Source organism: Delphinus delphis, chromosome 5, assembly GCF_949987515.2.
Source record: "Delphinus delphis chromosome 5, mDelDel1.2, whole genome shotgun sequence".
NCBI classification, from domain to species: Eukaryota; Metazoa; Chordata; class Mammalia; order Artiodactyla; family Delphinidae; genus Delphinus; species Delphinus delphis.
The window spans coordinates 69,007,147-69,029,529 of NC_082687.1; the positions used below are offsets into that span (position 1 = coordinate 69,007,147).

General features: G+C 40.2%; 1 protein-coding gene and 1 pseudogene across 1 annotated transcript in view; one reads left to right on the forward strand and one right to left on the reverse strand.

Moving 5' to 3' along the window:
• The window catches only part of CORIN (corin, serine peptidase), a 247,920-nt gene that overhangs the window by 180,788 nt on the left and 44,749 nt on the right, over window positions 1-22,383 (forward strand). The window contains exons 14-16 of the mRNA XM_069540711.1: window positions 6,036-6,149; window positions 8,272-8,382; window positions 9,481-9,610. Coding sequence (XP_069396812.1) covers window positions 6,036-6,149; window positions 8,272-8,382; window positions 9,481-9,610 — 355 coding nt within the window. The remainder of the gene's footprint in view (window positions 1-6,035; window positions 6,150-8,271; window positions 8,383-9,480; window positions 9,611-22,383) is intronic.
• LOC132425652 (large ribosomal subunit protein eL31-like) lies at window positions 138-572 on the reverse strand (annotated as a pseudogene).

A 22,383-nucleotide genomic window follows, 5' to 3' on the forward strand; every position in this document is an offset into this window, starting at 1 on the left:
TACTTCTTTAATTTAATTATAAAATAATTGATGTGTTGGAAATTTACGCTGTTTCTCTGACACTTCTGCAGCAGGAAAACATGGAGGTCAAAGCACACCATTTGTAAATACACTTTTAAAATACATGCGTTAAACATTTAGCAGTAAGTAGTGTTTGTTTTTGGCAGTTCTATAACCTTATTGGACAATCTACAGTTAGTTCTTATCCACATTAACGTCTGCAGAGTTTTGAAAGTGGCGAGAGGTGGATAGGTAACCAACGTATAGAGCTTGTTTGGTGAATCTTCATCTTCATTATGTTTTCCGGGCAACTGCACATGGATATGGTATGGGACATTCCTTATTCCGTTGGCCCAGACAGATCTGTTGAGCCTGGTGTCAATGCATACATCTGGAAATCTCATCTCCTTCATGGCAAATATCCGGATTTCTTTGAATGCCCTAGGGGTGCGCGTCTTGAAACCCACTGCATGGATTCACTTGTGAATGTTGACAGTGTTTTCTCTGGTCACCACCTCATTGATGGCGGGCCAGCCCTTCTTCTTCTCGCTTCCCTTCTTTGCAGGAGCCATCCAGCTGGGCTGGGAGTAATGTTGTTCTGAAGTGTCTCCTGCTCTTGTGGTAAATTTTTGTTGTTGAAGTTGTACTGATTGTATAATTGTTAGTGTAAACAACAGTCGGAAGTACTGTCATTATTAGAAAAGTTTTCAGCAAGTGTTTGGAAGAATTATGTAAATATGAACATATCATTCCAGAATCGCTTCATGGGAGAGAAGTCTAAAAGATAGGAGTGATTTACAGAGTCAGTACTGCGTCAGTACAGAAGCACTTCCGTGTCTTAAAGTGATAGTTTGTCATTAATTGAACATCTACTATGTAGATGAAGCTGGCTGTAGATCTAGCAACTGGATGAAAGAAGCTTATTTTCAATCTGACATTTACCAAGCATTGATATCTAATCAATGGAGAAAAAGGTGCAGATCTGGGCAGAGAAATGAACAAGAAGGGCATAAAGGAAAGGCGAGCTAAAGAAAATAACAATGAGATTATATTTCTGAGCTTTGCCTTCATGCTATAGATCTGAGTTTGTGAGACTGAAGTTAGCTTTTGCTAGGCCTATGTCCACAATTGGATGAGCTATACCAGCAGGAACAAGGTGGTACCTGAGCTGTGATGGGAGCAGCAAGTCTTCTCAGTGGGTCACTTAAATGGGAATATAGCTCAAACAGTTTTTTTATATCTACTGGAGAAATAAAACCCTTCATTACATGAATATAACATCACAATTACTAATTGATCACTCTTCTGCATAAAAGGGTATACAACATACAGAGAAAGGTAGACAATACAAATGGGAGTGTCGTTAAGGACCTTTCTGTTTATCTTCAAATAATTAAAAACCATTTCATCATCTACCTTCGATCTCCTCTGGGGTGATAGATAAAATGCAGTAAAATCTTTCTTTATAACATGAACCTCTTCTTGGAGTCAAAACCCCTTTAGGCTGTGTTTAAAGCCTCTGGCTCTGATATTCATAGGTTTTACAGCTTGATTTTAAAGTTTTCCAAAAGACTTTTTTCCCTGTTTGGACTCCTTAATAGTATTTGTGTATTTCTCACAGAGAAGGACTTTACTGTGTTTTTCTTTTAAATACTCCAGAGAGCCAGTCTCTTTGTCCCTTTGCTTGTGGAAGAGACTGATTTCCTGCTCTGTGACTAGAAGACAGAGTGAGGGTCATTGTGTTCATCTCATGTCGCATACCCACAAATGTACTTTCAGAAGGAGTTTTAGGATTGATCTTTGATCACATTTAATCCTTCGTGCTAAGGAAGAGACATTCTCCTTCCCTTTAGATATTTTGCTACTTGGCTAACTCTTCGCTATCTCATTTGGTGTCTTGGGCAGGCAGCCTGGAATGGTAGAGTGCTCTCTGTAGACCTAGACTTGGATTTAAATCCAGACTCAGCACTTAGAGGCTGTGTGACTTTTGGCCAGTCACTTAACTTCTCTGGGCCTCAGTTTTCTCACCTGTAGCATTTAGAGAAGCGCGCTTTATCCCGCACAGCTTGGAATGCTTATAACTTGCCTTACTCAGTCCTCAGAGGGCAATAAACAAGAGCCCACCTGCCACAGTGCTAGGAAATCCAGGAGGCAAGTCCCCTTACAGGTCACCTCAGGGATCTCCCTTGAGGGAAGGAGTCCTGTCTAGCTTGGTATTAGCTCTGACAGACCAAGGTCTTATTTATGGCAGAGGAGGGCAGACTGGCATGTCACGTCCAAAGCACAGGCTGGGCAGAGTCCCTGATTTCCATAGTGAATGTGGGCATCCGGGTGGAGCCTCGTCCTTGAGGTAGTGCTTGTTTTGGTGGTGGATGTCCCCATCTCCAGGATTACGGTCCCTGAGGGTGGCTCCCACCCTGCAATTTAAAGCCCTTTCAAAGTCTTCATCCTGCCTCTTCACAGGGTACTGAGACAGCACGTCTTGAAGAGGATGACATGAAGATGATGCCCCGAAAAGGGGTGTGACTAAGGAATTGGGAGGTCCACTGGGGCTTTCTGGTCAAAGATGGGAGCTCTGTGACTTGTGCTGTCGTTGCTGCCCCTGACGGTTAGGCCCGGAGTTCGGGGAGGGAGGCAGCTCCTTTGTTCAGGCTACTACCACAGATGCTGCGGCTGTTCTTTGAGATCTGGGCTCCATGGCCCAGGGTCACAGGCTCTGGAGGGGCCGTCACACCTGCCAGGCCTGAACCTCACTGCTCAGCTCCCTTGATTTGCTCTGAGGTCACATCCACAGCCACTGGGGCAGCTGCTGGCCGAAGACGAGCAGCTCTACCCTGACAACACTTTATTTGATGTAGCTCGAGTTAGCAGCCCTGATGAGTGGACCCACTTACTCTGTACTGGCATCACTGAAAGCTTCTTAGAGTTCAAGAAGCATCTGCTTTAAGGTGCTTTGCCTTCTTCACCTATAATGACAACTGTTTTGATAGAGAAAAAGGTGCCCCAGTTCAGGTGGGATCTGCCTCTGACGGAAGCCTGCTTCGCAGAGATTTTGTGAAACAGAGAGAGAACGTGAAGAACCCAGCAGAACGCTTAGCGCACTTAGGGTTGACGAACCATTATGCTTTGCCCAGTACTGAGGGGGGTTTCTTGGAAGCAGGGACGTTTAGTGCTCAAACCTGCAAAGTCCCAGGCAAACTGGGATGAGTTGGTCACTTTAGCAATACACGGTGGCCTCTGTGAGTGGGCGTAGCCATTATGTCTGTACGGGGGGAGGTGGCAGTTATACTGACATCAACAATTATTTGGTTTCATAACCTACAGCTGCATTAAATATCTCATCCTATCCATACCTAGTTTTAATTTTTAATGGAGTCATACCCTTTTCCTTTTAAAGCATACCTTTAAAGCATAATTACACCAAAAATGCCACTTTAAAGAGAGAATGATTTTTTCACAAAATCATAATGGTATCTTCCATGTGCCTCGTGTCTTGACCTTTTCATCCTACTTCATTTATGTTCATCATAACTCCACAAAGGAGGCATTAGGCCACGCAAAGTTGTATTAGAAAAGAGAAGATACAGAAGGGAAATTACTGCCTATAGAGTACTCATTTTGTCTTTATAGCAACCCTTTGTAGCAGGCGTTCTTATTACTGTTTCAGAGATATGGAAACTGAGGTTCAGAGAGATTAAGGAACTTATTATCCAAGGTCATACAGCTAATGAGATTTGGAGCTAAGGTTCAAATCCAGATGTCTGACTCTAAGCGTTGTTTCCTTTGCTCTTACCTCTAATGCATACTGAGGACAGCAACTAGAGGCTTGCACCTGCTTCCCTACTGGATCTTTCTCTGTAAGGCTGGTTTTGGAGCAATCTGTTTATTTTCTCTAAATCTCAGTTTCTTTACTTAGAAAATGGTGATTGTAATTCTGACATGATGGTATTATTGTAAGAATTAAAACTAATATCTAGAAGGTGGATTTATAGTGGATAATAAATGTTATCTCTTATTATTACCATCTGTGAGCATACAGGTCTTATGTCCCAGTAGATCGACTTTTGTGATCTTTTATCATTTCATTCCAAGTGTCCACATTCTTCTCTGTACTCTTAGGAATGTACCTTGTGAACAGTCAGAAAGACTCATGCTGTTTTCTCTCATCATCTACTAGCAAGTGATGTGGTTTGTGATGAGTCTCCTTGCCAGAACATTCCAGATGATGTCTCTTGGTTCCAGATGATGTATTCTTGTTTTTTTTTTTTTTGCGGTACACGGGCCTCTCACTGCTGTGGCCTCTCCTGCTGTGGAGCACAGGCTCCGGATGCGCAGGCTCAGCGGCCATGGCTCACGGGCCTAGCCGCTCCGCGGCATGTGGGATCTTCCCGGACCCGGGCACGAACCCGTGTCCCCTGCATCGGCAGGCGGACTGTCAACCACTGCGCCACCAGGGAAGCCCCAGATGATGTATTCTTGGTTAGCTGAAAACTCCAGATTATATTCCCATGCGTTCCTAGAATGGATGTCCCTGGGCCTAAAACCATTCTAGATGGTCAGCTAGTGAAGGCCTCTCACTATTTATTTCCTACAGTTTTGCAGTCACATACTCTACTGCTGTCCTATATTTTTGAATGGTGAAACACTTTAAATCTAATTTTATCCCATAGTAAAAATTTCTCTTCTGGGGACTTATTTTGATAACTTTTCAATGAGAATTTTTTGTAAAGCAGATTATTTTCTCATAAGGGACTCCAAGAAACCTGAGTCAGTCATCTATGACATTTCTCTGGATGATTTGTACCAGATCAGATGAGAAATAGCATCTCTAAAGAAACCCCTTAGGGCTTCCCTGGTGGCGCAGCGGTTGAGAGTCCGCCTGCCGATGCAGGGGACACGGGTTCGTGCCCCGGTCCGGGAAGATCCCACATGCCGCGGAGCGGCTGGGCCCGTGAGCCATGGCCGCTGAGCCGGCGCGTCCAGAGCCTGTGCTCCGCAACGGGAGAGACCACAGCAGTGAGAGGCCCGCGTACCGCAAAAAAAAAAAAAAAAAAAAAAAAAAGAAACCCCTTATTTCATCACTGCTTGGCATTTCATTCACCTTACACTAAATTACCTTTCCCTGGGAATGAGAGACTTTTCGTTCCTTACGTGAAATGAAGTTCCATTTAAGATTCACGTGTATCGAGGTCCTGCTGAGGGCTAGCTGCTGTTCCAGGCAGGGGGGTTCAGGATCCTCAAAGATGAATACTTGTGGTCTCTTCCTTCTCACCCCTCACAGCCTGGTGAGGGTCATGGATCCAACTGGAGTGACAAGAACACATCAGGCACTTGGCATGTTCTAGCGGACGTATAAATGCACTGCCTGTGAAGCAGATGACATTTATTAAGTTCATTGTAAGAGCTTGTGATTGTACAGGCAAATTACAGTTCAAGCTTATAGTCCTGGTCTTAGGCAAATTATGTTCTTTTCTCAGGTTAACTGATCAAGTTTCTAACCTGAGATTTCTGGCTACGTTACTGAAGTAATGGCTCTTGAGCTAGTTTTGCAGATATTTGGCATATGGGAGGAGCCTCTTGTGCTAAACACACAGATGGCCTCGCCATTTGTTGATTGAAATTACATTTTAAGATAATATGCATTTAGATCACTAGGTTTTGGCATATTTGCTTAAAAGCGTTAACTCATCATTTTATAGATGAGTCTTATGTGTTGGCAAATTGGCTCAGAAAGCAAAAGGAACAGCTAAAGATGAACGTTAAAGTACAGTTGCTTTTTCTCTTTTTTTTTTCCGATTTCCCATATGTCACTTTTGATCTTCTCCTGGGAGAGCTGTACTATTTATAATGCAGTTTGGAGATTACCAAGCATTTCTGCTTTCAAAATTACATTTTCCACGGTATACAGGAGTCAAAACTCGTTAAGAAAAAGGAAATCATACCTTTATATTGTAATTTTTTTACATTGCTTGATCAAAGCCATTGTTATTTTCACCTTCACATCTATTGCAAATAACCTTTCCTTCTGTCTCCAGGATGTAAAGAGAGAGATCTTTGGGAGTGTCCATCTAACAAGCAATGTTTGAAGCACACAGTCATCTGTGATGGGTTCCCAGACTGCCCTGATAACATGGATGAAAAAAATTGCTGTAAGTGCTTACTGTGAATTTGTGAATGTGCCGTTTTATTTTAAACACTAATTACCTCTCATTTTGAATGTAAGTGAGAAATTTGGAAATAGTATCAAAAGCTTTTTGTATTTTCAGACCTTTTGATTAAAACTCCACTTGTAAAAATACATGCCAAGAATACAATCAAACGTGTAAAATATATGCATAATGATATTAGTCTAGCATGATTTATAACATGGAAAAATTAAACCACCCCAAATATCCAAAAAGAGGGGGAACATAAAATACAACCATAAAATGAAATAATATGCAAACATTAAAAATTAAATTAAAAGGATAATTTCTCGTGGGTTCATTACATATCATTAGATGAATAAAACAAAGCATAAAGAATTATGTGTACTGTTGTGCTGAGTTTTGAAAGTACATATAACCACACAGAAAAAGATCAGAAGGGCATAATAAAAAGTTTACAGTTGTAATCCCTGAATGGTGGAATTATTAAGTTTTTGTGCTTTTCTGTCTTTTCTACATATTCTGAATGAATGGCCAGTAGTTTTAGAATCAGAAAAAAAATCTCCTAAGATGCATTACCTACTAGTAACAGAAAGCCCAACTCAAACAGACTTAAGCAATGAAGAATTATTATTTTCTTTTTTATTCTTTATTCTTTATTTATTCTTTATTATTATTCTTTTATTATCCTGTGTTTTGCATATGCCTTATATTATCATATAAAAAATCAAGTGTAGGGCCAGATACAGGAGCTCAGCACCTCTTCTGGGATTCTTTACGTTTGCCTGACCTCTAGCTGCCTCCTACCAGAGTCCAAAGATGGCTGCCAAGAGCACCTGGGGTGCCATGCTTCCCTGGTCATAGCCACTAGGAAGGAGAGAGAACCTCACCCTCATCTCTGGAATATCACTTAGGGCTTCACTCAGATTGGCCAACTTTGAGCTGGGTCCCAGCTAGCAGTCAGCTATTGTTGTGTGGATTCCAAAAAACACCACCTAAACAGCTGAACTGCAAAAAGAAGCATCTTTAGGGAGAACCAATTAGAAAAAGATGCTGTTTCTTCAGGCTAGGACACGTGGCCTGGACAGCAGGGTTTGGGCAGGAACTTCCTTGGAAAGTACAGCCTACAAAACCACAGGCCAAGACCCTGATCTCGGATCCCATCTTTACTCCTAGACGAATAACTGTACTCAGAGAAAAAAAATTGTAGTCAGAAAAATGCCATGTCTTGCTTAAACGAATCAGGATCTTGCCATGGAGCAGGGGCTGGTGTGCGGGCCTGAACAAATTCATGTTCCCTTAAAAAAGGAGGACACAGGGGTTGGGGAAGTGGGGTGGGATGAATTGGGAGGTTGGGATTGACATAGATACACTACCATGTGTAAAATAGATAGCTAGCGGGAACCCGCTGTAGAGCACAGGGAGATCAGCTCGGTGCTCTGTGGTGACCTGGATGGGGGTGGGCATGGGAGGGAGGTCCAAGAGGAAGGGGATATATGTATACATATAGCTGATTCACTCCGTTGTACAGCAGAAACTTACACAATATTGTGAAGCAGCTATACCCCAATAAAAAATAAATACATTTTTTAAAAGGGAGGAAGAAAAGTAATAGATACTAGGTAGGCAATCAAGGAGTTTTGCCATAGTTTTTAAAAACCCAAGAGAGAGTTAGTGTGTGACTCTGAGAGTCATTTAATACTAGAGATTAAAAAAAATAAAATTACCCATAAATGTGGACAGAGCTGGTTTTCATCCTAGGGTGACTTCAGTCCGCTCATGCCCAGTGCTCTGTTCCCGCCACTTCAGATTTTAGCCCTATGTTCTAATCTTTGGTATTTCTGCTGCTCTGGGTACCACTTCTTCAATCCTGTAGTTACAACTAGAGAATCTCATCACTTGGAGACAGTAGTTCTGTTTAAATGCTTGCTGTTTGTATGGATGGACCTCTCAGAAAGGAGATTTTATCAGTTCTGCTCTTTGGTCTTGACACCTGTTTGGAGGCGTGGGTGACCACATCTTGTCTTCCTCAGATGCTCCTGCTGGCAAACCATGATGTGCCTGTTAGTGATAATCACATTCATTCCTAAAATGTTTGTCTCCTCACTTCTTGTTCCCTTGCCAGCATTTTGCCAAGATGATGAGCTAGAATGTGCAAACCACGAGTGTGTGTCACGTGACCGGTGGTGTGACGGGGAAGCCGACTGCATAGACAGTTCCGACGAATGGGACTGTGGTGAGCTGCTTGTTTCTGCCATCTGCTCTATGCTCTAATGCCTGGCAGCCATTTAAGCTAAATGAATCCTAACTGGTTTCACAGATCTTACGAAGTTCATCTATTCTGGTTTACTATTATAAAAGCTGCCAGTGGTGATTTGTACATGTTATTTCCAACTCACAGAACACTTCCTCACAAGTTACTTCTCTGTTTGAAATGTCTATCTTATTTGTAAAAATATTTGGGTTCAAATTGTTTTGACGATATAACTTTTCATTTGAATATAATTTTTTAAAAACGCTTTATTATCACCCATAATAAATTATCAATAGTCAGTCATTCTTGTATCATTGACACCTCCTGGAAGAGGATACTGAAGTGGTCTTCCATCTTCCCTGGACTCTCGCTCCAGATCCAGATGAGACTTCTATCTACTCCCTTACATGGACAGGACTTAAAGGCATCTCTCACCAGTATCCCAATGTTGCAGTTTATCATCTTGAGTTTGGTTCATTCTATCGTCCCACACTCATCCCTGTTTCCATTCCCTTGGCCCTTATTTCAGTCCTTCGCATCATCTGGCCAAATCACGGTTATGATGTATATTGTCATTAATTGTGCAGTGTTTCCACGAACAATCTATGGTGTATGAAGTACAGAGGATGCTCTTTGATAAAAGAGGAATTAGTGCATATGCCAAATTAATCCGAAATTAACACATCACTCTCACACACTTGCATTCTCACAAGCTTTCTTGAAAGGAAATGATTTGAATGAAGTTACAACTGGCTCCTTCTAATTATGCAAGTCCTTGGGTAAACTCATGGGAATGGGACCTGCCTGTGGCCGTCTTGTAACTCATAATGAAAAGTTAAGAACTGCCTGTCTCTTTCACCAGAGCCTCTAGTTCTTGGAGGGCAGAGAACACATCTAATTCATTTTTCCATCCCCCGCCACACGGCAATCAGTGATTGGCACAGGGTAAGAACTCACCAAATGGTTCTTAGCTAAAAGAAATAAAAATGAATGTCTGCAAGTAAAGCAAAAGCATGTTATCATTCGGTGTCATGAGAAGAAATGTTTTAAATTAGGGTTTCCCCCCCTTTTTCCCCTCAGTGACCCTCTCTGCAAATGTGAACTCCTCGTCATTCCTGACTGCTCACAGATCTGCCATGGAACACCACGTGTGTGCGGATGGCTGGCAGGAGACGTTGAGTCAGCTGGCCTGCAAGCAGATGGGTTTAGGGTAAGGTCAGTAGTTTGTAGCCCTGAAGAATTTCTCAGAGGGCTTCACGGAACTTGGCAATAATATCTTCCTTATGAATGCAGAGTGAGTTAGTGCTCTCAAACCTAGCCCTCCAAAGCATGGGAAATGGATCAGGTGAGAGAACTGTATTTAATTACAGGCACCTGCTCTCAAGAGTGCGGGTTTCTGAAAACCTACTTTGATAAAGCCTCTAAAAGTAAATGAAGTCATTGTATTTTAAGGACTTGTGAAATGAAATGCTTTTATTACTTAAAAAAGCATTAAGATGGTTTCCTCTGAGGAAACTGGATGGGAAAATCTTGCAATCCCCGCCCCCAAGAGGTTATTGAATATTCCTTTTTAAGCAACACAAATCTTTTTAATAAGTTGAGAAATAGAACTTGAAGTTGCTGGTATTTCAATTTACCCTGTGTAATGTAGGAAATGTAAATTAGGAAAGAGTTCACCATTTTTGCTTCTTAGAATGAAAAGCCACTCACTCTGGCTTTGATACAAACACACTGAAATCAATACTTTTAAAGTTGGATGCTTGGCGCAGCGTTTCTTTTCTAGTTCTATTGGGGTTGGAAAACAATAATTGAAAGGTCTTAGAATATATATGTGAGTGTGTTTATACATATAAACATATAAACACACACATATATTTTTTTCTTTTACCAATGATGGATGTGAGATTTGGGGGAAATATAGGAATGATGGAAATAAAAGAAAAAGGATTTATAAAATTCTAGAATAAAAAATTGAGTAAATGTCGCTTCCCAGGATTCCACAGAGCAAACTTGAAATAATTTTACAGTAATGAGCCATCCAATTATGGGAGAGCAACTGGTAGCCCATTTTTGCTATCCCAGTTTGAAGAATTACGTAAATACCAGCATCTTTAGCCCATTTTTCCCATGTAAAGTCCCACATCTTTGGAAAATTGAGTAACTGATGACATAATAAGGGAGTTTTAAACTTTGCCAGAGTGGAAAAATTATATTTGCCAAGATCAATTAAATTATACTTTATTTTCACCACTTCCTTATTGTGTTTAAATGAAAGGGGATATGACTGTGATCAGAGATAGATTAAAAGCTTTTTGAAGGAGCTTTGCTTTCCTCTCACCAGACACAAGGTTATTTCTTTTTCTTTTTTTTGCATCTCACTCTATTTCTTTTTATTTATTATATATTTTTAACATCTTTATTGGACTATAATTGCTTTACAATGGTGTGTTAGTTTCTGCTTTATAACAAAGTGGATCAGCTATACATATACATACGTCCCCATATCTCCTCCCTCTTGCGTCTCCCTCCCACCCTCCCTATCTCACCCCTCTAGGTGGTCACAAAGCACCAAGCTGATCTCCCTGTGCTATGTGGCTGCTTCCCACTAGCTATCTATTTTACATTTGGTAGTGTATATGTGTCCATGCCACTCTCTCACTTCGTCCCAGCTTACCCTTCCCCCTCCCTGTGTCCCCCTCCTCAAGTCCATTCTCTACGTCTGCATCTTTATTCCTGTCCTGCCCCTAGGTTCTTCAGAACCATTTTTTTTTTTTAGATTCCATATATATATGTTAGTATATGGTATTTGTTTTTCTCTTTCTGACTTACTTCAATCTGTATGACAGACTCTAGGTCCATCCACCTCACTACAAATAACTCAATTTCGTTTCTTTTTATGGCTGAGTAATATTCCATTGTATATATGTGCCACATCTTCTTTATCCATTCATCTGTCGATGGACACTTAGGTTGCTTCCATGTCCTGGCTATTGTAAATAGAGCTGCAATGAACATTGTGGTACATGACTCTTTTTGAATTATGGTTTTCTCAGGGTATATGCCCAGTAGTGGGATTGCTGGGTCATATGGTAGTTCTATTTTTAGTTTTTTAAGGAACCTCCATACTGTTCTCCATAGTGGCTGTATCAATTTACATTCCCAACAAGGTTATTTCTTAATAAGAAAACTTGATTATGTAATGACAGATAACTTCACTGAGAGTTCTGAAGGAGCGTCGGAACTACAAAGATTTTATAACCAGAAAATTCTTTTGAGAAAAGCCACCTTGTTCTGTTGAAAATGGAATGGATCATGTTTAAAATATTCTACTTTATATTTCTTCTACTTTTTTGAATATCGGACTTAAATTCTTTATTGTGGTAAAATGCACGACATAAAACTCACCATTTTAACCATTTTCAAGTGTACAATTCAGTGGCATTTAGTATATTCATAATGTTGTGCGACCATCACCATTTTCTGATTTAGTTCACTAAGTATAATGTTTTCATGCATCCGTGTATCAGTACTTTATTTCTGCTTATGGCTGAATAATATTCCATTGTGTGGATACACCATATTTTTAAATCTGTTCATCCATTGATGAATTCCTCCATTTTAGTGGTCTCTACCTTTGGCTACTGTGTGCATATTGGATTTTGAAAAAAATCTCTTTGCTCCATTTCCTTAACATAGTGGGAAAATGTCATTGCAATATCTTAGGTATTTAAAATCTAAGATAGATGTAGATTTTTTAAAGATAACTTTATTTCATAGGAGGGCTAGGAAAATTTGAGAGAGCAGTATGGTTGGAAAACCATAACTGTTATTTGACTGAGTTAATGGGTAAGAAGTGATTCACCTTCAAAGTAAATGAGAACAAAAGGTAACCTTAGTGTTTTTGTATTTCTGGCTTGCCTGCACGTTTACTCTTCAGTTTACGTGGGTGGCTCGTGAATTGACAGAGATCTGGAGAACCAGGCTAGGGCAGGAACACAGAAAATGGGCAAGACGAGGCCAAATTCCTGCTGTGGCAATGGGATGCTTAGGAAGCTGCTGTCACCACTGTCCCTGGAGACCAGTTGCTGTGCTGCAGACTCACAGTTCTGCCGCTGGTGCTTCAAATTAACTCTAAGTAACCCTGCACCTTTGAGTCATTTCTTCCACATTCGAAGTCCCTAATAGGAGTGTCTCTTTGGCCATGGCTAGACATTGACCTACACTCCAGCTGCCAGAGGGAGGGGAGAGGCATGAGTTGTCCTCTTTTAGCTTCTGGAGTGGAGTGTCCACTCCATGGGCCTGCCTTGATACTGTCAAACATACTCTGCATCCAAAACTTGAAGTTTTAAAAACAACCCCAACTAATTCTATTCAGTATCTTCCTCCTTGTTTTTTTGAGCATCAGCTTGTGGGTCTTATACAGGAGTAGGCGCTGTGTGGAGGATGCACAGGTGAATAACATCATCAAAGAGCTTATCATGTGGTGGGGAAGACATACTATCTTGATACTATAATATAAATTCATTAAATCATTCAGTAAACATTTAAGAGAAAAGCACTGTCACATAGTATCCAAAACGAACATACCTTAACTCCAAATAGATCACTCAGCTACTTCAGGGGGTATATTTTGTAGCTAGTTTGTTTAAAATGAAGATCTACACCAAATTATATGTTTTTGCAGGGATTCTACTGAGATGCTTTCACGATAGAAGCAGTTGATTAAAAACACCTGCACTTAGAGTTTTTCCGACCTAAATCATGCTTTCCATGTCTAACAGCAGAAACGCTAGGCTATCAACTAAGTGCTTGTCCAAATGAGAGGATTCAGAGTTCTTTTCTGAATCTGAAAACATTTTACCCCCATCTGCAGGTATCTCTAGAGTTCACCCCGGCTGGAAATATGATGACTATTTGATTAGACAAGGGTATAAATCAAGCCCCTAAATTCTCATGACAGTATATTGACTTTGCTACCTGCGTGTCCAGTATCAGAAACATATGGGCATTTATTTAATCAACAGTACAAATCAGAATTTAGACTGCCCTCTAATACTTGCCAAATGTTCAGTTGAGACATCTGGTATCTGAGGAAGTTGGTCTAAGGGAATGTGATTCTCTGTGTCTCTTGGCCTCCTAAGCTATAAAAGTTAGATCATCTGGAAATAGGCTGTACTATTTTGGCAAAACTTCCTTTGTAGAGTTAGTTGCAATTTTATTTTATGCCCTAATCTTTTAGAGTTTGTCAACAGAAGAAACATCCTTCCAAAGAATGTTTCTGTGTCTTGGGCAAAACCGCAAAGATGGTGGTATCTATTATATTACCTAATAGTCCCTGATATAAGGATTTACATTGTAATTTTTCCTAACATGTACTCCCAGGACAAAGTTTCTAACTTCACATTTCATTTGTCATGTAAGAACTATTTAATCCAGGACGGTTTCCTTATTGATTGACTTCCATGATGCTCGGAGACAGATTCAGTCCTCTGTAGTAGTCAGTCTAGCCCAGATTGCTGGTCCTGTACGTGTAAACCATGGAAAGGAAGTTCAGAACCTTGTAGTTGTTTTATTAAAAATTAAGATATAATTCAGATACCATAAAATTCACTGTTTAAAAGTGTACAATTCAGTTGTTTTTAGTATGGTCACAAAATAGTTGTAATCATCATCACTGTCTAATTCCAGAACATTTTCATCACTCAAAAAAGAAACCCCATGCTCATTAGCAGTCACTCTCCATTCCTCCTTCCCTTCAGCCCTTAAAATGTACTAATTGACTTTCTGTCTCTATAGATTTGCCTATTGTGCACATTTCACATATAGAATCATGCAAACTATTTTTTGTCTGACTTCTTTCACTTAGTAAAATGTTTTTAAGTTTCATCCATGTTGTACTATGTATCAGTACGCCATTCCTGTTTACGGCTGAATAATATTCTCTTGGGTAGATAGAGCCACATTTTGATTATCCATTCATCATTTGATGGCCATTTTGGTTGTTTCCACTTTTGAGCTCTTATGCATAATGCTGCTATGAACATTCATGTACAAGTTTTTGTGTGAACATATGTTTTCATTTCTCTTGGGTGTATACTTAAGACTAGAATTACTGGGTCAAGTGGTAACTCTATGTTTAACTTTTTGAATGACTGCCAAAGTGTTTTCCAAAGAGGCCACACCACTTTATACTCTACCAGCAATGCATGAGAGTTCCAGTTTCTCCATCTCCTCACCAACACTTGTTCTTGTTCATATTTTTGATGGTCTGCGTTCATTGTATTCAAAAATGATATTGTTCATTTTTTGATCTGGGTGACGAAGAGAGGGAATAGAGAGAGAGAAGATAAGGAGATCAAGGACTGAGCCCTAACATTAACGGGATCAGAGAAGAGAAGCAGCAAGCCAAAGGAGATGAAAAAGAACAACTAGTGCAGTAGGAGTATGTGGTATCCTGAAAGACAATTGAAGAAAGCATATAAAGGAAGAAGTGAGGGTCAGTTCAGTTCTATCAAATGCTGCTGAGAAGTAAAATGAGGACTGAAAATGACTATTGGTTTCAGCAACGTGCATGTCATTGATGTGAGCAGTTTCAGTAGAGTGAGGGGGCAAACACCTAAGAGATAGTAGGAAGAGAGAAAAGACAGTAAGTGTAGAACTCTTTGGGGAAATTTTGCCAAAAAGAGAAGCAAAGAAGGATGAGCAGTGACTGGTGAAGGAAATAGGGTTAGGAGATCTTTGGTCCCTCCATTTCCCTAAAAGCTCTCACTATCCCATGACTGAATTTCTAATAGAGCCCTACCGGCTGTAATACAAACATCATGTTCGATTGCTATAGACTGAGTGTTCATGTCCCCCCCAAATTCATATGTGAAATCCTAACCCCCAGTGTGAAGGTATTAAGCAGCGGGGCCTTTAAGAGGTGATTGGGACGTGAGAATGGAGCCCTCAAGAATGGGATTAGTAACTTATACAAGAGACTGCACAGTTTCCTCTCACCTTTCATCATGTGATGACATAGCAAGAAGATGGCTGTCTGTGACTGAGGAAATGGGCCTTCACCAGACACCAAATCTACTATTACCTTGACCTTGGACTTCCAGCCTCTGGAACTATGGGAGATAAATCCCTGTTGTTTATAAGCCACCCAGTCTATGGCAATTTGTTATAGAGGCCTGAAAGGACTAAGGCAGAAATAAATCATTTTCTGTCAAAGGTCTTTTTTCATTTGACATTTTTTTTAACCAAATAAGTTTCCCAACTGGCAGACGTGCTGTAAACTAGCTCGTCTTTCTTCAACTTCATATCCTTGTACGTGCTCCTCTGCTCTTTCTGTACTGTCTGGTCTTTTATCTGTGCTCTGTAGACACATTCCTTCCTGCTTCTGCCTCTGTGTCCATAGATGCATTGTTTTTACATTCCCTATCCAAATTCTTCAGGGCCTCACTCAAGGCTCATGACTTCTGCGAAGACTTTCTCATCTCCTTGACCTCTTTTGCCCCTGAATTTCCTGTGGTACTTAAAAATCAGTACTACACGATATCCCTCTTAATTCTACAGCTGTATATCATTTGTATATATTTTTTGATTCTTCATTTATTTCCCAGAATAGGTTACAGAGAATAATAATGGCCAACCTTGGGCTTCCCTGGTGGCGCAGTGGTTGAGAGTCCGCCTGCCGATGCAGGGGACGCGGGTTCGTGCCCCGGTCCGGGAAGATCCCACATGCCGTGGAGCGGCTGGGCCCGTGAGCCGTGGCCGCTGAGCCTGCGCGTCCGGAGCCTGTGCTCCGCAACGGGAGAGGCCACAGCAGTGAGAGGCCCGCGTACTGCAAAAAAAAATAATAATAAAAAAATAATAATGGCCAACCTTAATTATGTGCCAGGCTGTTCTGAGTACTTGATAAGTATTATCTCAGTTTATCCACATTGTAATCCTATAAGACAAGTAGTATTGTTATTTCTATTTTATGTACGAGGAAACTGAGGATTAGAGAGGCCAAGGAACTTTGCTACTTGCAGAAAAATACAGAGCTAGGATGTAAGTCCGAGCAAGTGGAAGAGATCTCTTGGGTACTAGGAGTAGATCCCCTATGGCACCCAGTTCTTCAGTAAAAATGCCATGACTGATGTGGCCAACCAGCTTCTTAAATGTAAACCCCATTTAGTATTGCTTTATGTAGGTGTTTTGTGGTAGATCTTAACATCACCTTGTGATCTTATTGTAGGATTTTTAAGTGGATAGCAGTGAGGAGGTGGTGGTGGTGGAAATTCATCATGCACGACCAGGATCTAAGTGTTTTTCACTTTTTTTTTTTTTGCGGTACGCGGGCCTCGCACTGTTGTGGCCTCTCCCGTTGCGGAGCACAGGCTCCGGACGCGCAGGCTCAGTGGCCATGGCTCACGGGCCCAGCCGCTCCGTGGCATGTGGGATCTTCCCGGACCGGGGCACAAACCCGTGTCCCCTGCATCGGCAGGCAGACTCTCAAGCACTGTGCCACCAGGGAAGCCCTGTTTTTCACTTTTTGAAAAGACATATAGTAATAAGTACATGCTTGTCTTATTCTAAGTAGACGTCAGCTGAGGCAAATCCACGAAGTGTTGTTTTCTTTCACATGCAGCTTCGTAGCTTCTCTGGCAGACATGTGGTTTGGGCATGAGAAATTAATTTCTTAACACATTCCCAAGAAGCTGCTAGTTAAATGAGTGCCTGGATGAGAAGAAAATCATAAAGTCCAATGTGTGAGTGTAGAATTCTCTGGTACATGCTGTTCGGAGGTAAGGAAGAAGAAGAATTTTCCTGAAAAAGTGCTACATCCTAAAGGAAGAGGAAATATTTTTTAAGGTCTTCCATGAGACCACTAGGTATGAGGCTTTCATAAGCAAGAGGAAGGTGAGTCTACCAGTTGTCCTAAGAGCATTTCCACATGATCACTATCAGCAAGCTCTGCGAAGAATTCGGATTATTTGTTAGCAAACTGAATCTCAAACTGTGTCAGTTGGGTTAATGAATAACTTATGAAAGTAAATGGAAACTTCTCAGTGGTGTAGGGAAATTCACCGTTATTAACTGGAATAAAACTATGCTAGATCCTGGATTAAGCACATTTTTTTTACTCTCTTCCCTTCCATTTTGTGATAAAAATGTTCACCATTAAAAAATAGATTCACATCAGGATTTATAAAATCAAAGATGGTTGCCATGAGTTCTCCAGAATTGTCAAAACACACCTTTCCACCAAAAATATCAGGGCTAATTGTGAGCAAGAAGGTCTTGGAATGGGGAAGAATCAATCTCTGTGAAGTCTTTGGGGGCATCAGATTCTCTGGTCATCATAGTTCATTGCCATTGGCAGGAATATGAATGGGTCCTAGGTAAGTAAGAGCATGATTTACAACTTGAGAATCCACCAGAAATTAACCAGAAAGACCTGTGTTATTTCTGTTAGAAGTCCTTATATGGCAGCATCCCCCTTTCGGAACTACACCAGAGACTCCTGGTGATGACTTAACTTCTTCATGTTTTCTTTGAAACCTACTGCAATTTGGCTTGCTTTTTACCCCCAAGACAGGACTGATAGTAATGATATTATCTAAATGCCAACTCCACTGGTCTTTTCATTTTATTTTTACAGTTTGGAATCAAAATCCAATTTCTTACTCTGGCCTGTAAAGCATAATCCGGCCCCTGCCTCACTCTCTGACCCCATCTCCTAGCACTCTCCACTTGTCCGCTAAATGTTACACACGTTGACCTTATTGCTGGTATTCCAATGCTGCAAACTCATTCGCATCTCGGGAGCTTTGGCTTCACAGTTCCTCTTGTTTGGAAGGCTGATCTCTAGACCTTAACAGGATCACCTCCATCTCATCATTCGTGTCTGTAAGCTTGTATGTCAACTATTTACAAAGGTCTTCCTTGACAACCCTAGTTGGAGCAGCTTCCGCACTCACCAAGGTACTCTCTATTTGCTTACTCTGTCTTCTTCAAAGCATTTATTGGTATCAGAAATTATTTTTTCACATGTTTGGAATTTGTTCCTCTCACTGAAACTCCTTTAGGGAGGGACTCCGTCTGATATAACACCAGTGTGTTGTCTCCATTTCCATTCCAGCTTATTAACCTTATTAATCATCAGTTTTAACCCTTGCCCATCTGACTGTGTCATTTGTTTAAATTCTGCCAAGGTGATATTCCTTTGGCAATGAGTAAACTGAGTTCACTGAACACTCACTGATTAACCCATTGTGTCATTCATGAACATAAGTCTAATATCTACCCAATCTTGTACTCTTCCTACATCTTCCAGAAGTAACAAAAGAACATGTAGATCTTGACTCTGAGGCATAGTAATCTTTTGAACTAAAAAATTTCAAGTAAAGTCACTTGTAGCAGACATTTATTGTGTTGCCTCTCTGTCTCCCTCCTTTTCCTTTGGGACCTGCATCCCTTCATTTTGGGACTTGCTTCACTTCCCATTCTATCCTTGGGATCCCAAAGGGGGATGCCATCTTTGTACATGACCCACTTTTCTTGGCCTCAGTGATTGGTAGAGGGGTAGGTAATACCTCACCCAAGCTGGACTAATCAAAGGACCTCACTCCTGGGCTACAGTGACTGGTTTTGTGATACTTAAAGTTTTTCAATAAGATTTGTTTTAAGTGGACTGGGGAGAGAAGACGTTTTTCCTTTTTGGTCACAAAGATGAAGAATTTGAGTTTAGAGCTGCAGACAGCCTGTCCTCTAGCTTGTGGAAAAGTCACTTGGAGGTCATTAAAGCCACCTCCCACCTCGTCCTCCTCCCTCCCACTGAAGGAAGTGGAGATGAGAGATGGAGAGTCGTGAAGGTGCTTGGTCCCCAGGCACCAGCCATCCTGAAGACCATCCACATCCCTTTAGTGATTGATTACATTTCTACTTTTTGATATTCAGATATTCGGGCACTATTTTAGGTACTAAAATGCTGATTTTTGTTGTTGTTGGTGGTGTAATACTGTTAACTGAATATTTTTTAAAGCCCTGAAGTTTGAATTATTTTATTTTGTAATGTACCCAGAGAGTCATATTCTGCCTTAAAAGTTTGAATTGAATAAATGTGCACTTTCTCTATGACTATAATATCAAGATGAGGAAGAAAAGAGCAATTGACGAAGCAAAGCTTCTATAAGAAAACTAAATGCTACCTTGGTTCCAAGACTTTCTGAACTAGTGGAATAAAAAATGGCATATTGTAATTGAAACTGGTAATCTTTAGTTTTACACTGATGAACTAAAAGAAGGTAAAGACAAACAGGAAACATTTTCTAAACAACTAAATAAGTTTCTTTCAAGACAATGTTGTCTCTGTCTCTTAAAAATTAAAAAAAACATGTCCCCAAAGTTTTCCTCCAAGTTATCAAAAAAGAAAAGGGATCTTTTTTTGAAGATAAAATAGCCAGAAGGAAATACTTGGACTACTGTAGATTCTGAAAGAGGTATACACTTACTGCTCAAAAATATACTTACAACCTAACACCATTTATTGAGTTTGTTTTACAATATAAGATTGAAATCTTGTAAATGATCAAATGACATTTTAATTTTATGATTGATTAATTTTTTTATATCTTTAATGAAATGTTTATTTTAAATAGTGCTTTACTAGTTTTATTTTCTAATTTATATGAGAATGAGAATATATATTTAATAGCTATAGTCTTCAATTTATTGTATGTTAGAAATGGATTATGTCATTGATTTTTTTATGAAATATGAATAGTCTATAATTTAATTTTATAATCTATAGCTTCTCTTTTCTTTGAGATAGTTTTTGTCACTTGTACCTGTAAATCATGGCCTAATACAGTTATTATACTCTACCTTTGAGGTAGATAAATGGATAAAATTATATATTTTCAGTTAAGATTACAATAAAAAATATTTTTAAATACTTATTTTACTGGAAAAATAAGCTCAGACTTTATGCTTTTCTTTGAAACATTTCTATTGACGGGAGTTTTGCTGTATAAAGTGTAAGCTGAGCTATCTAACCAGACAAACGATTCTATGGTCATGTTCACTTGTGTTTGTTTGCAACCTATGATGCCTTTCTGTCAATATTTCTAGGTCTTCCTTCTACCTGGCAAAATCATTTAACTAGCTTTTAATATTAACATGTCTAAACTATAGGAACCAAACAGAGACAATAACATGACAGGGTTTAAGATAAGATTTTTGAAATCAGATACGAAATGTTTAACAGAAAGGTTCCAGGTTCTGAGGAGGATATTTAGAATTGCAAGTAATTTATCCACTACACAAGGCATTTGTATTTCAAGACTAACCATCGGTACTGAGGTTGAGGACTCATGACTTTCCCAAGCAATAGATGCCATAGAATAAGACCTGGTCCTTCCACTGGAATGTGTGGCATGTCTAGGTAAGTCCTGCACTACTGTCTTGCTGACAAAAGTAAAGAAGCCCTTTGCTTTGTGGGATTTGTGCTGCCTTTCATTTTTTAGGTAAGCAGCCCCTACGTAATTATAATACAAGCATGGAATGCCTCGTTACTCAACACCAAGTGACCTGAGAGTGAGACAAGAATAAGCCAAGTTGTCTAGAGATCTGATTGTTCACCTAAGCCTTAAAATATAGACTGCCTTTCAAAATATCAGGATGTTTCAGAATTCTAGATATGTTCTGTTTTCTCATTTCAGTGGGTATGGGGGAATTATACATTTTTTATATGTGTCTTACGGCCACACATTTCAGGAAGCAGATTGGAGCGAAATTCTCTTGCTTCTTTGTGCAGTACTGCTTTTAGACCCAGAGCAGAGGGGCCTTGCCCTGGACCCCAGAACTCAACCAGCGGTGACTTTGCCCCGAGGGGACTTTAGGAAATGTCTGAAGACCTTTTTGATTGTCAGTCCAGGAGTGGTGTGGTGATACTAGTATTTTGTGTGTGGGAGCCAGGGGTGATGCTGAACATCCTACAGTGCCCAGGACAGCCCCGCATAGCAAATAATTATCTGGCATAAAATGTCAGTAGTGCCAAAGGTGAGAAACCCTGACTTAGAGGGACCACTCTGGTCTTTCTTCTTAGCTGTGCCTCACCTCATGGGGCAAAGAGTCTGCCCACCAGAGGTATGCCCACCTGGAGCCTGGTGAACTGTTTTCAAAGTGTGGTCCCAGACCACAGCATCTGTATCACCTGGCATCTTGTTAGATAGGCAAACTGGGGGCCCCATCTCAGACTTATCAAACCTGGAAATCTGGGTATGGGGCCAACAATCTTTGTTGTAACTGGTCCTCCAGTTGATTCTAATGAATGCTAAAGTTTGAAAACCACTGTTCCAAGGAGTCCAAGAATTCTATATTTGAACCTAAAAGATATATTGATCAAGATGGGAAGATAGAATATGTTTTCTTTAACAGCTTGTTAACTTGATTTATAATATCTAAATATGTAGACATATAGTATATGGGCCTCCATTTATACTCTCGCTCTGGGCTCCTCAAATGTTTGGGATTGGGTCTATGTCTTAGTTTTCTCGCACTGTCAGAAGAGGGCACTGGAGTAGATTGTTGCTTAAATTTCCTTCTCTGTATATGATTTCATAGCTGCTCTAGAAGCCTTTGGGTCTGACTGCATTCCCTGCTCAGACTCCCTTAGGATACAGTGATACTTTGATACTTCATCACTAGCAAGATGCTTTTTTGCTCTTTTGCTCTCTACCCAACAGGATTGGTCTCTTGATATAATATGGAAAAAGATAAGTCAATGCATCACCAACTGTTAAACAAAATTTGAGCAGTTAAGTTCCAGATATGTTTTAATAGCATGACTTACATTATGTACGTAGTTACAAAAATTAAAAAGTATAGACAAACCTACTCTTGATAAGTTTGTAAATTGACATTACTCTTTGAAGGGGAAATTCATAAAAAATTTACATTTTGATTCAATAATTTTATTTCTAGGAATTCATCCTCAAGTCACATGTG